At 54.0% G+C, this 16,594-nt stretch overlaps 1 protein-coding gene across 1 annotated transcript in view; it reads right to left on the bottom strand.

The window, feature by feature from the left end:
• ADAP1 (ArfGAP with dual PH domains 1) overlaps positions 1-11,954 on the bottom strand; it is a 50,761-nt gene extending 38,807 nt beyond the window's left edge. The window contains exon 1 of the mRNA XM_003795459.3: positions 11,643-11,954. Within this exon, the coding sequence (XP_003795507.2) occupies positions 11,643-11,724 (82 nt within the window). The 5' untranslated portion in view covers positions 11,725-11,954. The remainder of the gene's footprint in view (positions 1-11,642) is intronic.
• Positions 11,955-16,594: the final 4,640 nt, after the last annotated feature.

Here is a 16,594-nt window from a genome sequence, read left to right as displayed (position 1 = left end):
AAAAGTCAGTGGAGAAAGAATAATCTTTCCACCAATGGTGCTGGAACAATTAGACTGTGATCTGCATGACAGTAAACTTCATCTATATACTATATAGTAAGAAGTATGGATCAAGTTTACTGTGCAACTCAGAATGCATAATAGTGCTAAATGTAAAACCTAAAACTATAACATTTCTAAAAGAAAACAAACAAGAAAAATCTTTGTGACTTTGAGTTAAGCAAAGTTTTGGGGTTTTGTTGCTGTTGTTTGAGATAGAGTTTCATTTTGTTGCCCTCAGTAGAGTGTGATGGTGTCAGCTCACAGCAACCTCAAACTCTTGGGTTCAAGTGATCCCCTTGCCTCAGCCTTCCGAGTAACTGGGAATACACACTGCCACAATGCCTGGCTATTTTTAGAGACGGGGTCTTGCTCTGGTTCAGGTTTGTCTTGAACTTATGAGCTCAGGTGATCCATCTGCCTTGGCCTCCCAGAGTGCTAGGATTATAGGTGTGAGCCACCCTACCCAGACCTAAGCAAGAGTTTTTTAAATACAAATCAAAAGCAGAATCTACTGAGAGAGACACAGAGAGAGAAATTGGCTTCATCAGAATAAAAAAGATTTGCTCTTTGGGCGGTGCCTGTGGCTCAGTGAATAGGGTACCGGCCCCATATACCAAGGGTGGTGGGTTCAAACCTGACCCCAGCCAAACTGCAACAACAACAAAAAAATAGCTGGGTATTGTGGTGGTGCCTGTAGTCGCAGCTACTCAGGAGGCTGAGGCAAGAGAATCGCCTAAGCCCAGGAGTTGGAGGTTGCTGTGAGCTGTGACGCCATGGCACTCTACCAAGAGCAACAAAGTGAGACTCTGTCTCTTAAAAAAAAAGATCTGCTCTTTAAAAAACACTGCTGAGGGAATGAGAAACATCTGCAAATCATCTATCTGACAAAGGATTTGTATCCAAACTATACAAAGAACTATCAAAACTCAGCAATAAGAAAACAAACAACACAATCGTTATATAAAAATAGGCAAAAGATTGCAGCACTTGACCAAAGAAGTTATTTGGGTGGAAAACAAGCACAAGAAGAGATGCTGGACATAACTGGTCACCAAGAAGAGGCGAGGCTGTCTCCAAAGGAGCCCTAGGGGACATCCTGGGGTGATGAACTCAACCATGTGCACAGTTACATCTTGCAGCTGTTACTTACCATGAGTGCATTTTACTGTATATAAATTACACCTCAACAAAGGTGAATTCTAAAACAGCTGAACAAAGCTATATCTACCACCTGAACCCTACTACCCCACCCCTGGACTGGAGAAGCAGAAAAATCAGGGCCTCCATCCCTCCCTGTGCATCTGGCCCTGGAAGGTAGACAGGGACCCTTTCCCAGACCCAGGGTGGATGGGTTCCCCTGGCCATAACGCCACATCTAGATGGCACCTGTGCCAGGGAGCCTGTGGCCACTCTCAAGGGGTTTGGTAGAGGAAGCAGCAGGTACTGCCACATAGCCCATCAGAGCCCAGGGAGTGTAGGTCTGACACCCTACCCATGAGTACCTTGGAGCTGAGCCAGTGCCCCCCTGCTGTCCCTTAGGGGTTTGGCAGATCCTCTCTCCCACGGTATGATAGTGCTTGACCAAATACCTTGCCACATGCTCTCATGCTATCCCTACAACCATCTGAGAGGTGAGGTCCGTCATTTGTCCAGTTCAGTTCTACAGAATAAGGTTAGTGGAGCCTGGAGATGGCCAGACACTTGCATGAGGTCACTGTACCCCATTCTGCCTTCCTGAAAGTGTGTGCTTAGGGCTGGCTGGAAACTGGGCAAGCAGAGGCCCTGGGGTGGGGGTGGACTCCTAACTAGGCCATCTGGCCTGGTTGTAGGCAAGACCTCTGCTCACTTGTGGGTCCCCTGGCCCCCAAGGCCAGAAGAGCTCCAGCACCTATTCAGGTCCATTAGGAAGCAGGTGTCCAGCCTTGGTCATGAACTCTGTAGGACCATAGGGAAGAGCAAAGTGTGGGGCTCTGCACAAGGAAGGAGACCCTAAGCCTCTCTAAGCTCTATCTCTTCAAGGTGGGGTCTCATGGAGTTAGTGTGCCCTACACTTCACGCTCAGAGAGGTGAGATGACCAGGCAGATGACTCACAGCAGGCTGGGCACAGCTGGGCTCATCATGGCCTGTTTCCCAGGAGTGCAGGGCACTAGAGGGCTCCAGGCTGATGGGAAAGTCTCAGAGGTAGCACATGCCTACCGTCTTTCTTCCCTTTCTGGGCTCCCTTGGGGATGGTGGGAAGAGGCAGAATGACACTTTGAAAGAGGTGGTGTTTTTACCAAAAGCCCAGGCCCCACCGCCCCACTCCTAAGCCTAACCTCTCCAGCAACACTGAAGTTGCCATAGAACAAATGGACCCTGCCTGGGGAGCATCCAGCCAAGCGGAGGACAGGTCCTCACCCCAATCACAGAGCAGAACCCTTTTCTGCACCCAAGAACACCTGCCAGGAGAGCCAAAGTGACTGGTTAGCAGGCAAGGGGCAAGGAGGCCCTCGGGAGGGAGGATCAGGGCCCCGAGCACCCTGGGTGAGCAAGAACCAAGCAGGGTACAGTGAGGTGCAGGTGTGGGGAAAGGATGTGGCCCCCTTCACCCCAAGCCTCAAGCTGAAGGCTCCAAGGCACTGCTAAGTACCCAAAGTTCTGCTCTTGACCTGGCAGGGTGTGGCCAGCCCCCCACAGCCCTGGTCAAAGCTAGAGGCTCTTCTAGGTTCCTGCCCTGGAACAGCAGGACCCCTTCCTGCACTCTCATCAGCACATGGTACATGTGCCCTTCACTCAGAAAACTGCTTCAAAGATCCCATAGCGGCCAAGCAAGCATGGTGGCTCATGCCTGTCACCCAGCACTCTGGGAGGCCAAGGCAGGAGGAACGTTTGAGCCCAGGAGTTTAAGACCAGCCTGAGCAACACAGTGAGAACCACCCCCGCCCCCCCCAAAAAACTGTCTGGGTGTGGTAATGTATGCCTGTAGTCCCAGTTACTCAGGGGGCTGAGGCAGGAGGATGGCATGGGCCCAGGAGTCCAAGGCTACAGTGAGCTATGATCACACCACTGTACTCCATCCTGGGTTACAGAGTGAGACCCCCACCTCTTAAAAAAAAAAAAGGAAGGATTCATATCCTGGAAGGAGAGAGTCCTGGAACGTGACTCTGAGCAACATTTCAAGGCCTCTGGGCTCTGGGAGCACAGCCAAACCATGGGGCTGCCTGCAGGACAGCTAATTCTGTATGGATGGAGCAGATGGATTCACGAGTAATTGCTGCTGGGGCTTCACCCCAGCTGGTCAGCAGCTTGCTAGACCCCATTCCCAGTCTCCCAGAAAAGCCTCTCAGAAGGACCTTGGCCACTGGAGAGGAAATCCTGATGGTGTGCTGAGGCTCTTGTAGGCATATGTACATCCATATTCATGTGGGGGTACACAGGAGCTTAAGCACCTCCAACTTCCAGCAAGGACAAAGGCTGCACGGCCCCATGAGAAATCTCCCCAGGCAGATGGAGGACACCCTGGGCTTGGGCCCACATGTGGAGTAGACAGAGGCACGAGGCTGCTCTCAGAGGCCAGGCATAAGGCTGCAGCCTATACTGTGCCCCGTGCTGTTTCTGACCCTGCCTGTTCTCTCTGAGGCTCTGCTCAAGGGCCCCAACTTCCTCCCATTCCCCCCACCCCAGCCCTTCATCTGCCCTGGCTCTGCTCACCTTTCTCCCAGGCCACCCAAGATGACTCAGCTCTCACCATTTCCGGGGACTGGTCTAGGGCACCTGGGCAGATGTGGCACATCCTCAATCTGAGGCAGATGGAGCAGGTATAGCCCCAAGGCCAAGGCCCAGGCTGGGGGAGTGGTGTAGACAGTGCTTAGGCAGAGCCCTGCAGCCCAGCCAGCTCCAGAGAACTTTGCTCAGGTCCCAGACTTCCGGCTCTGGCAGCTGCACGGGGCAGGCACAACAGGCTCTGCTGTCCACTACCCTTCATGGTTACACAGGGTCCAGGGCTCTCAAGGGGCAGGGCATCAAATGGCTGCTCCCCAGGCACACAGCTCCCCACCCACTGAGATCCCCTCTCTTGCTCCACTGTCTGTTTTCCATGGCATTCACCTTTCCACAGCAGCCTCTTGGTTTTCCCTTTATGTAGGGGTGACCCAGGAGGGGCCCTGAGCCAGGAGGGTGGCCAGGGCAGGCCTACACAGAGTAGGCACTGTGGGTTCAGCACATAGTAGGAGCTGTGGGTCCCACACACAGTAGGCATGTGTGAGCCTCTGTGGGCCCCTGAATGCTCAGCTCCAGCCCCTCTCCTGCCTTCCTCTACCCACTGCAGGGGGCTCTTGGGGCCCCAGGCCTTGGCTACTCTCCTGGCTCAGGGCCCTCCTGGGTCATCTCAACATCACCCAAAAATGCTCCATCCAGGAATCCCCTCAACCCCACATTACCCTCTGGCTACCACCTTTGGACCCTCCCCTCCACCCATCTTCCTTCCTCTCTCATCCATTTACAGTCACTGGCAGGTAGGTGGTCCCTGAGTCCCAGCCCAGCCTCTCCAGTTCCATGGGGTGCAGCCTGCTCTTTCCCTGCCCTTTGGCTGATCTCTTACTGTGAAAGACATGTTTGGGAGCTAGATGGCAGTGGTGTTTGTGCAGCATTGAGCGCATTCAAAATGCCACTAGATTTCACTTTTATTTCATTTATTTCTTTATTTATTTATTTGAGATAGAGTCTCACTATGTCACCCTTGGTAGAATGCTGTAGCATCACAGCTCACAGCAACCTCAAACTCTTGGGCTTAATCGATTCTCTTGCCTCAGCCTCCCAGGTAGCTAGGACTACAGGTGCCCACCACAACGTCCAGCTATTTTTTCTTGCAGCTGTTATTGTTCAGCAGGCCTGGGCTGGGCTCGAACCCACCAGCCTTGGTGTATGTTGTTGGCGCCCTATCCACTGAACTATGGGTGCGGAGCCTAGATTTTCACTTTTAAATGGTTAACTATTATCATATGTGAATTTCACCTCAATTAAAAAAAAAACAGTAAGAAAAGACTTAGACATAAGGATGCCCCAATCTCTACCCCTGGTCTCTTTCCCCAGCAAAAGTTTGGCCCCTCTGCCCTGCTGGCTTCTCCCACACCCTTGCAGACCCCCATCCTCTGCCTAGTATGCTCTTATATCCTATTGCCCCCATTTCCACAGACGGGGTTCAACCCTCCCTACCCCACAGCAAACCACTGTAACTCTGTCTGGGGTCCTGGCAGCAGTGTTCCAGCCACCTCCTGCTTCCTCACTGGCCTGCACCCCTAGATCCTGTGACAGTCATTGGCTCAGTATACTCCTGTTCACATGCTTCCCATGGCTCCCACCACACCCAGGGCCAAAGCTCAGCCCCAAGGTCCCCACAGCCTCCTGACCCCTCCCTGCTCTCAGCACATGCAGAGCAAAGGCTCCCCAGCTCCTCCCTCCTGTTTTCCCCATTCCTAAAGGGGCCAGCAGCTTCTACCACCTCAGCTACCCGTGGCCTGCCCAAGCCCCCTGGTTCAGGCTAGATACTTCCCCATCAGCTGGGACTCTCCCATCTGTCCTTCCTACTCCACTGAGACTAAATCAGAGCCTTGGGGAAGGCTCTGGCCTATCTCTCTTCCCTGACCCTCCCCCATCATTCCCTCATACTGCTGAGACTCCAGGCCCTCCAACACAAGCCCTCCACCCTTTGGCCCTCCTCCATCATCCAGTGCTGAACACTACCTCCACCAAAGCCTCTGCTTTGGACAGGGAATGTTCTAGAAAAAGATACTCAACTCTGCAGAAGGTTCTCAGCGCAACTCTACAGTGTCAGGTGCTCTCCTAGGGTGTTGTCACCCTTGAAACAGCCTTCTTGATTCCCCCTGCTTCCCCCCAGTCTCCCCCTTGCCAGTGACCTGGCAGAAAACACGGGCACAAAGGCCTAGGTCCCCTCCGGTGTCCCAGCCCAGCTTGCCCCTTATTAGCAGAACTCCTAATATGCACCTTAGGGTAGCCATAGCCATCCAGCAGTCTGGGTGCTCAGTTCTAATCCTAATCCTTCCTCCCGCAGGTGCCCACTCCCCCTCCTGAAAACTGTCATTTGGTCCTCCAATCTCCTCTACCCTCCCTGGCTATCCCTCCTCAGTTCCCTTTGCTAGATTTCTTTCTTTCTTTCTTTCTTTTTTTTTTTTTTTGAGACAGAGTTTTACTATGCCACCCTTGGTAGAGTGCTGAGGCGTCACAGCTCACAGCACCCTCCAGCTCTCCGGCTTAAGCGATTCTCTTGCCTCAGCCTCCCAAGTAGCTGGGACTACAGGCGCCCATCACAACACCTAGCTATTTTTTGTTGCAGTTGTCATTACTGTTTAGCTGGCCCGGGCCGGGTCTGAACCCGCCAGCCTCATGTATGTGGCTGGCCATGTAACCACTGTGGTATGGGCACTGAGCCTGCTAGACCTATTTCTGACCAGTGGGAGTGCTTGGGTCCCCACGCTCACACCTCCCTCCCCACCCCACACCCTCCATCCAATTCTCTACCTCTGAGATGGGATCTCCAAAAGATAAGCCAATAAATCTTCCTCAGTAAATTTTCCAAGGACTTAGCACCAAACCTAAATGCCCCTCACATGGTGCCTCTGCCCTGGAGTCTCAGAGCCTTCATCCTGCCCTTTAGACTGGCCAGGCCTAGTCTGGGGCCCTCCCAGCAGATATTCCACTAGCTAGGTCTATGCTTCCACTAGACTTTACAGCTCCAGCTCCTTACAAGCCAGGCTAGAAGGTCATCTCCTCTGACTACTCTTGACAGAAATCCATGCTACCATCCTCACACTTGTTCCATCATGGGGTCAATCACCTTCTACCCACCCCATCTTTGTCTCTCCTCCTGAGAACACCAATGCCATGAGTGATGGCTGTGTCTGGTTTGTTGTCTCGAGTCCAGGTGACTACACATAGCAGGACACTCAGTTCTCATTCAGGGAATGGGGAGGGCCTTTCAGAGTCCTGGGGTGGGCACATACCGGAAACTTAGCCCACAACCTCCATGGGCACATGAGTATACCCCTCCCAGAAACACTTGTGAAATGGGATCATGCAGCCATCTCACAGGTGATGCACCTGCCTGGATGGTATGTGGTGCAGAAAAAGGGCTTAGTAAATGCCTCTGAGGCTAAAGCCAGCACCTGCCCACAAGGTGAGGGGGCACACATGGGTCCTGCTGGCCTGTGGCCTGAGCACAAAACCAGGTAGAGGGAAATGGTCTGGTGGTTCCTCAAACAGTTAAACAGAATTATCATGTGACCCAGCAATCCCACTACTGGGTATAAACCCAAATAATCAAAAGCAGGGGGGCTGGGTGCAGTGGCTCATGTCTGTAATAGCGCTCTGGGAGGCTGAGGTGAGTGGATCACTTGAGCTCAGACGTTCAAGACCAGCCTGAGCAACAAGACTCCATCTCTAAAAATAGCTGAGTGTTGTGGTGGACCCCTGTAATTCTAGCTACTCGAGAAGGTGAGGCAGGAGGATGGCTTAAGCTCAAGAGTTTGAGGTTGCTGTGAGCTATGACACCATGGCACTTTACTGAGGGTGACAAAGTAAGACTCTGTCTCCAAAAAAAAAAAAAAAAGCAGGGACTCAGAGAGATACTGGCACATCCATGTTCACGGCAGCATTTCACATAATAGACAAAAAGTAGAAACTACCCAGCGTCCACCTGTGGATGAGTGGATGAGCAAAATGAGGTCCCTCCAGTGGAATATTATTCAGTTAGAGGAACGGAAGTTCTCACACCACCACAACACAGATGAACCCTGAAGCCATTAGGCTGAGAAAGATCATCACAAAGGACAACTACTGGGCTGGGCGTAGGGGTTAATACCGGTAATCCTAGCACTCTGGGAGGCCAAGGTGGGTGGATTGCCTGAGCTCACAGGTTTAAGCCCAGTTTGAGCAAAATTGAGACCCCCCATCTCTAAAAATAGCTGGGTGTTGTGGCAGGTACCTGTAGTTCCTGCTACTTGGGAGGCTGAGACAAGAGAATCATTTGAGTCCAAGAGTTTGAGTTTGCTGTGAGCTGTGACACCACGGCACTCTACCGAGGGCAACAAAGTGAGACTCACATGAAGTTCCCAGAGGAGTCAGACTCACAGTGACAGAAAGTAGGATGGAGGGTGCCAGGGGCTGGGGAGGGCTGGGGACTTAGGGCTTTGTGGGGACAGAGCTTTAGGTTGGGGGTGTAGAAAGAGCTCTGTGGATGGAGGGTGGTAATGGCTGAACAACCCTGCAAATGTGGGTAATGCCACACAATTGCACATTTAAAATGATTAAAAGGGTAGACTGTATATTAAATTTTATCACAATAAAAAAAAATTTTTGAGTCAGAGTCTCACTCTGTCACCCTGGGTAGAGTGCCATCAAAGTGCTATCATCATAGCTCACAGCAACCTCAAACTCTTGGGCTCAAGAGATCCTCTTGCCTCAGCCTCTCAAGTAGCTGGGACTACAGTGAAGAAATACCATCACCCCCGGCTAGTTTTTCTGTTTTTAGTGGAGATGGGTCTCACGCTTACTCAGGCTGGTCTTGAACTCCTGAGCTCAAGCAATCCACACACCTCTGCCCTCCAGAGTGCTACGATTGCAGGCATGAGCCATCAAACCTGGCCATAAAAAAAAAAATTCTAAAAGAACCTAGCTAGGCTGCTGCCATGGGGACTGTGAACAGTCTGCCCAGCCCCCTACTCAACAGACCCCTGCCCCTCATTCACCCACATTAGGTCAAATTCCTAAAACTCCTCCCCACCAAGGTACATCTGCCCCAGCTACCACTAAGTTCTGAAATGTCACCTCTGCCCTGGAGCTTTCCTGGGTTGAGAGGTTGGAAATCTGAGTCTACCCCAGGGGCCTGGGGCTCATGTATTCTGTCATCCTTGGGTCCTGGGGCCACCCCACAGCCTGGATCTGGCTGGGTTCTCAGGTTCAGGTGTAGAAAGAATAAGCAACCCCTGAACCACCCAGGACTCCACAGGACCATCTGATCTGGTTAGAAACAAGTATTTCCTCTTAGAGCCAGACCTCTAGAGCCCAGGGTGCTCCTGATGGTTTAGATGATCAGGCAACAGGCTTCAAGATACCACAGAAATGTTGCCCACACCCCAACCCAATTAAAGAGTAAAGACACATCAGTCTTTCCTGGGCATTGGATGGCCTGAGGCTCATTTGCTGCAATTAGGTAGCTCAGAGGAAGCACAAAGCCACCTCCGCCCTCCTCACCCAGGACAAGATCCCTACCCCGCCCAGGCCTTGTGGAAGAGTGGACCCAAGTACATCTACCCACCCATGCAGCCTATGATAAGAAAAGTCTCTCTGGGCAGCTGTTGTGTAAGGCTCTGTGTTCAGGGCTGGGGGAGCCCACCATGGAGCAGATAACAGGGAGGGTTGGTGGGGAGTTTCTGTGGGGGCTGCAAAGATTCTGCCTGCCTGTGGCCAGGGGCCCTCACATGGCCAGTGGGTGAAACCTGCCCAAGTCCACCCCCAGAAGCCTCAGGCCTGATAGTCAGACTGGCCTGGGCCTGCCCTGTGCCTCCCTGCTGTCTGGGGTGGATGCCATGGGGACCCTCACACATTTGATGCTTTGCTCCCACTGGCATGGTCAGAAAGACCGTAGCTGTTAGCTAGCCACATAATGATGTTCTATGACATTGGAGCATGCTGCCTACCCCTGCCCCATCAAGTCTGAGTGGCCTTCATGTTCTATCCAGGCCATAGCAGGGGACAGGAGGCCCTGGCTGTATCCATAGCAGTATAGAATAGAGACAGACTAGAGTGCCCATGTGGGGCCCCCACAACTCTAGGCAGGGAAGGACTGAAGAGGCTGGCACTGGCAGAGTGACCAGGACCTAGGCCACCTGGGGCTACATTCTCTGAGACAGCTCAAGTGTAAAGGTCTCCGTTTTCCCAGCTGTGAAATGGGAGCAACCCCCACATCTTGCCTGCCCCATGAAACTGCTCAATAAGCAGGCAGAATGCTGATGTCATGGACCCATCTGAAACACTAGAGGCTTATCCCAATACCAGGAAGTGCTGGGCCTTGGGGAACCCAGGCTGTGCCCAAGAGGCAAGTGAGACTGTGACAAGACATCAGCCCTGGATGGAGTGGCCAGGCTGGGATGGAATGCCACTCACCACAGGGACCCACCAGGCAAAGGAAGCCCCCTCTTCCTACTACCAGGCCGAAGGCCCCCAGGGTGGCTGCAGTGGGACTCTGTTCCAGACATGCTGCTCCTGGCACTATGGCCAGAGGAGAAGAGGCTCAGGAATAAGGCCAGCTCCCTCCCCTGGGCCACCCCCAAGCCAGGCCTGAGAGACTAGTGCAGACTAACCCTCCCACTTGGTTTTCCCACCTGGTTCTGCCTGCACAGTGAGCTTTCCTGAACAAGTGGAAATGCAGTCTGGAAGAAGGTGGTGGGGAGAATCGAAGGTGAGCCAGCCAGGCTGGTGGGTCAGTGCCCAGCAGCAAGGGCAAGCCCGCCCCCACAGCACTATTGGGATGGGCTCTGCAGCTGCCCTGCCTCAGGAGGCCAGGGGAGGCTGCCTCAGTCCAGTTCGACTCCCCAGAAGAGCCTGCTAGGGCCTTAGGGGGCACACATAGGATCTTCCAACCCTTCCATTGTGGGGTACCTTGGCCACCCCACAGTGAGGTTTGCTCTGAGGGGCTCAGTTTAGGAGTCCCCAGATTCCTGGTATGCCTAGAGGCAGGCCTGAGGGGGGCCAGCACCTTGCCTTGGGTGGCATGAGCAGGTCAGCCTCTAGAGGCTGTGCCTGCCTGGTCCTCATCCCACAGCCCAGGGCAGGCCTGGAGCTGCCAGTTCCAGGGCAGAGTCAGGGCTGATCTGAGAGCCCAGAGCTTCCTTTATAGCCAATCGTGAGACAAGCACTCTGGAGCCAGGGGTCTAGTGCCTTTGGACTGGAGCATCTGGAAGTCACCCCAGAGCAGAGCCACCAGGGAACAAGTCTGAGAGATGCCAGGCTGGGAGGACAGGGTGGCAGGTGAACTGAGGGGCCTGTCTCCAGGCCCCACCCTTCCCAGGGCCCCACCTGTCCTGGCCACCTGCTCCTGACCAGCCAGGTGCAGGCGCTGGGGGAGGGGTTCCTTCTGGCTCAAAGTGCTCCCTCCCCTGCTCTGATCAGTGCTACAGGATGGCTCCTGGGGCGCAGACAGGAGGGCATGACGTCACCACTAGAGTGGGGGAGAGCCAGGTGGACCCCACACCCTTGTATACACCCTCTGCAGCCCTCTGGTTCCTTCCCTACAGTCGGCGCCCACCACGATTTCCTCTTTCTTCGTGGAGCCCAAGGTTTCGCAACACGGCTGGTGGCCGGGGGTGACAGCGAAAGACACACAGCCCGGCGGGGGAGGGGAGGAGGCGCTGGAGAGGGGCACGGGAGGTGCCCGCCAGCTTGGCCCACGCCAGGGCGAAGTCCAGGTCCCTGCAGGTGCACCGGAGCTGCACCCCAGCCGCGTGCGGACCTGCTGGGTGGGAGGCCCCCATCCCCAGAGACGTCCGCTGTACCCCGCCCGGTACCCAAGGCCCAGCCCGCGCCCGGTTAGCCAGCCCGCACCTACCCGGAGCACCGCAGTCAGCACAGCGCGCATTGCCCGGCTGCCGCCGCAGCTCCAGCACGGCTCCGCGCCTCTCAGTGGCCATGGCCGCTGCCCCCACGCCACCGCCGCCGGCTCGCTAGGACCCAGCGCAGGCTGCCCGCCGCCGCCCCTGCGCCATCCCGTCCGCCTCAGCCCGCGCGCCGGTTCCGCATTCCTACTGCCTGCCGGCTCCGCCGCTCGTGTCGCCTCGCGGCTGCCCAGCGTGTGCCGGCGTGGGGCCGGGGCGCACGGTGCACTCTGGCCGGCACAGCCCGCGGGCGGCCCCCAGCGGCGCGGCCGGCGACCTCCTCTGGTGTCCGCCCTACGCCCCAGCCGCGCCCGGCCACCCACCCCAACCGTACGGTGCCACCCGCCCGGGCGCAGTGCCACCCAACACGCTGGTGGAGGGCTTGAGCCAACCAAATAACCGGCAGCCGGAGCGGGGGAATCCTGGCACAGTGACTGGTGCGGAAGGGCGGAGTCCTCAGATGGACACTGGAACGAAGGTGTGGAGGAAGGTGTGTGCCCAGCTGAGGCCAGGGTGCTCAAACCATCCCAGCCTTTGGCGATGACACTCTAGTGGCCCAGGGCTCAAGCCACAGAAGCCTGCTGAGTGCTCCACTCTCAGACTAAACCCCGTTGCCCAGGCACCCACAGACAGGTCCAGCGCTGGCCAGGGAGCTGGGCACCCTTTGGGCTGAGGGGCTCAGGTATACCGGAAGGCAACATGAAGGGTGACAGTAACAAAACCTGGTTTGATGTCATCTCCCCCAGAGTGGAGTTCCTTCCTTTGCAGGCCTCAGCATCTTTTCAAATTCTTTCCATTTTCTTCTTTAAAAAAAAAAAAAAAAATTTTTTTTTTTTTTTGAGACAGACTCTCACTCTGTCACCCTGGGTAGAGTGCTGTGATGTCATTGTTCACAGCAACCTCAAATTCTTGGGCTCAAGTGATCATCTTGCCTCAGCCATCCGAGTAGCTGGGACTATAGGCCTTTGTCACAAGGCCTGGCTAATTTTAGAGAGATGAGGGTCTCTCTCTTGCTCAGTCTGGTCTCCAACTCCTGAGCTCAAGCAATCCACCAGCCTCCCAGAGTGCTAGGATTATAAGCATGAGCTACAGCTCTTCCTAAAATTTTAATGCAATACATCCTGTTTAAAAAAAAAAAAAAAAAAAGGAAACTGGCTAGGCACAGTGGCTCATACCTATATTCCTGGCACTTTGGGAGGCTGAATTCTGAGGATCCCTTGAGCTCAGAAGTTTCAGACCAGCCTGAGTAAGAGCAAGACCCTGTCTCCACTAAAAATAGAAAAATTAGCTGGCCATTGTGTTGGGAGCATGTAGTTCTAGCTATTCAGGAGCCTGAGGCAGGAGGATCACTTGAACTCAGGAGTTTGAGGTTGCTGTGAGCTAGGATGATGCCATAGCTATAGCTTGGGCAACAAAATGAGACTCTGTCTCAAAAAAATAAAAAAATGGAAACATACCAGACTGAAAAATTAGAGCCTCTTCTAGACAACTGCTATGAGCAAACAATTATTTCACGCCTTCCAGAATGGTCTGTTTGCCATGGCCTTGCTCTCGCAGGTCAGCACTAGGGTTTTTACTGGGTGTATGGTTTCGCCTAACAAAATTGCCTTCCTTCCACACTGATGCCCACAGACCCACCTCTTTCTTCTTGCTGGCTGCATTCTACTCTAAGTTCAGTAGAGCTTTGCCTTTTTCACTGGCCTGGGGGCAGCTGGGGCATTTTCAGTCCACTGGAACCACAGATAGGCCACATCATCTCCCCAACCACCTGCCTCTCTGCACATCTGGCTGGGTCACATCCAGAGGGGCATCTCTGGGACACTGGATACTGACATTTGAAAGGCTGGTAGACCTTGCCAAGTGGCCCTCCACTAAGGCTACACTGATGCACAGTCCACCAGTGGCTCCTGCCTGGTCCTACATTAGATAACAGAGGTTTTTAAGAACAGGGCAACCTATCTCGGTTTGGACTTTTAAGGTGCAAGCCCTGTCCTGTCATGTGCTCTCTCCCTTGGTCACCCGTCTTTCTCCTCAATCAGCCTGGAGCCTTTTTGGGTAGGGGCAGGTGGCACTCTTACCCCTGGCTCCCTGTGCCAGGCTTGGAATCCACTACACAGAAGGAGCTTTGAGAATGCTGCATAATGAGACAATAACAAAACCTGGTTATTTTTAACACCTCCCCCATTAGGCTGATGCTAAATATAGCTCTGCGGCAGGCATTGTATTTTCTTAACCCCCTGCTTATTTAGTCAAGGAAACTGAGGCCTGGAGTGGCCAAAGCCACATATCAGTTATGTTTACTGGCATGAGCGGTATAAATATTAAACAGAAAGGGAAAGAGAAACAAGAGACATGCACTCTAATAGGTCAGCACTGCCTGAGATCCCAAAGGGGAGAAAAGGTACCATAGTATAGGTGAATAGGAAGGGCCCCCCAGGAGGCTACAAGACCTTTTTTGCTGTGTGGGGCCCTCCTGCTTCTCCTCTGTCCTTTTATCCCCCCACATAGGTGGGGGCATTGTCTGGGCAGGTGGGAAGGAGTAGGGACTATGGTGGGTATGTGAGCTGCACAGATCAAGGACATGGGAACAGTGAACAGGTTCCCCAGAAGGGGAGGGCCACTTGATGGAGCCATGCCTACTCACACCCATTGCCAGCAACTGCTGACCTGTTTCCTGCTCCCCCTGCCCTAAGCCCTTATTTGGCTGGGCAGCAGGCCCTAGCAGCAAGCCCTTTGAGAGCAGGGTGTCTCCTCCAGCATCCCCTGAGCATAAGCCCATGTACAGGAAGTCCATAGTCTGCTTTGATCAGGAGCTGGTCTCTCACCAGCTTATGGGGCCCTTGCTCACCAGCCTTTCTTCACTCCCCTCTCCATCTCCTCCTACCAGGAACAGACACAGGCTCCAGGCTGCTTGGATTGATGTCCTTTGGGGAGAGATGGAAGCACTTTGGAAACCCAAGTCTGGGTGTGTTTTCTTCCCCAATGCCAAAGGAAACTAGGCTGTGCCCATTGAGAGTCCTTCAGTTCCTCTGCCCGCACCCTGGGCCTTACCCAGCCTAAGCTCTCCCTCCCACTATCCTAAGCTACACCAGCACAGGAGTCCAACCTCTGCCCTGCTCCTGCCTTTTCCTTTCTAGACACCTGCCTTGTCACACTCTTTCAAGCCACACAGGTCCCATGCATGTGCATATTCATCCAGTAGATGCCCACCCAGCACCCTGAGTGCCCAGCCCTGGCCATTAGCTGGGGTCCAGCTGCTCTTGCCTTCCTGGGAGGCTGTACACAACCTCACAATCTTCCATGGGAGGCAAGGCCAATGTCCCAGGGAGGACAAAAGTGGGGAAGCTTTCTGGAGGGTTCAGGTGAGGAGAATGTTTGCACAAAGTCCTAGTGCATGAGTGTCCAACCTGTGGTCCATAGGTCACATGCTGATTTTGTGAGGATTTCTTTCATTTATCTCTGGTGTCAAATGTCTTAAAAAGTATGCTCAGACCCCCTTTTTTTTTGCTAATCAGCTTTCATTAGTGTTTGTGTATTTATTTATTTATTTTTGAGACAGAGTCTCACTCTGTCACCCTTGATAGAGTGCCATGGTATCACCGTAGCTCACAGCAATCTCAAATTCTTAGACTTAAGTGATTCTCTTTGCCTCAGCCTCCCAAGTAGCTGGGACTACAAGTGCCTGCCACAACTCCTGGCCATTTTTAGAGATGGGGGGTCTTGCTCTTGCTCAGGCTGGTCTCAAATTCCTGTGCTCAAGCAAATCCACCCACCTCAGTCTCCCAGAGTGCTAGGATTACAGGTTTGAGGCACCACACACAGCCTGTGTTTGTATAAAACAACTCTTATTCTTACAATGTAGAGCAGAGAAAAAAAGGTTGGATACCCCTGGACTAGGGCCTGATGCCCCTGGGCCCTGTGGGCTACCAGGGTGGAGGGTTCTTAAAGTCAGATCCAGAAGACCAGAGACCAGACCTTGTCCTGAGGGGCTAGGGAGTAGGGTAGGCCTGAACAGTCCCTGGGGAGAAGTCTAGTGCTAGTCATACCTGTAGGGAGGGAATGGACATAGGACACGCTCCCCAGGAAAAGGTCTGGGGCATCAGGGACTGGTGGTGCCATGAAGGCCACTGGTGTAGAGTTAGGTCCCCTGGGGTTTCTGCTCCAGTTCCCCTGGGGCAGTCAGGCCACTGAATCAAATAGAAGGTCCATGTGGGGGCCATGGGCACAAATGGAGAGGCACCAGGGCCACAGTCTGGTGGGCTACCCAGGAGAGGGCTGGGCAGACCACACTTCAAAGGAGAGGACAGGAGGCTACACGAGGCCCCAGCATCACAATCTCCCATCCCTAAAGCCTGGGGTACAGAGCTGTGAGCTGCCCACACTCACCTGTGCCTCCAGGGCCCCTTTCCTGGCTCTCCTGAGGCTTGCAAGGTGACCTTCAAGGTCACGGCCAACATCCCAGGGCATCAGAGCATGGACTGTTTGATTGAATTAGCCCCAACATCTATGGGAGAGGAGGAGTGTGAACAAGACCCCTGGTTCTCTTCCTCTGGGCTTGGTGGCTCCTGGTTAAGCAACCCCATAGTAGGTCAGGTAGGGTGTTGGCAAGATGGGAGCTGTGCAGGACCAGCCCAGGCCTCAGGCTCCACACCTGTGCTGGCCTCCAGCACCTGCCCAGGGTGCTATGACCACATTTCTCTGGGTGCCAGCCTTGACCCCACCCCTCTCCTTCCAAGCCTGTCCCACAGGGGGACCCCAGGGCCTCCCCATAGGAGGGAGCTGGGCTTTGGGGCCTGTCCTCGTCTGTGTGCCTGAACGTCCACAGGGGCAAGGCTCAATCCCCAAGGAGCCAGCTCCCAGGACAGCGAGTCCAGCGTCAGGAAGGCTATGACCCTGCAATGCAGGC

The sequence above is a fragment of the Otolemur garnettii genome, unplaced genomic scaffold (genome assembly GCF_000181295.1).
Source record: "Otolemur garnettii isolate 467f Iridium unplaced genomic scaffold, OtoGar3 scaffold00092, whole genome shotgun sequence".
NCBI lineage: Eukaryota > Metazoa > Chordata > Mammalia > Primates > Galagidae > Otolemur > Otolemur garnettii.
Note: the sequence above shows the minus strand (reverse complement) of the source record. Positions and strands in the feature narration are given on the sequence as shown.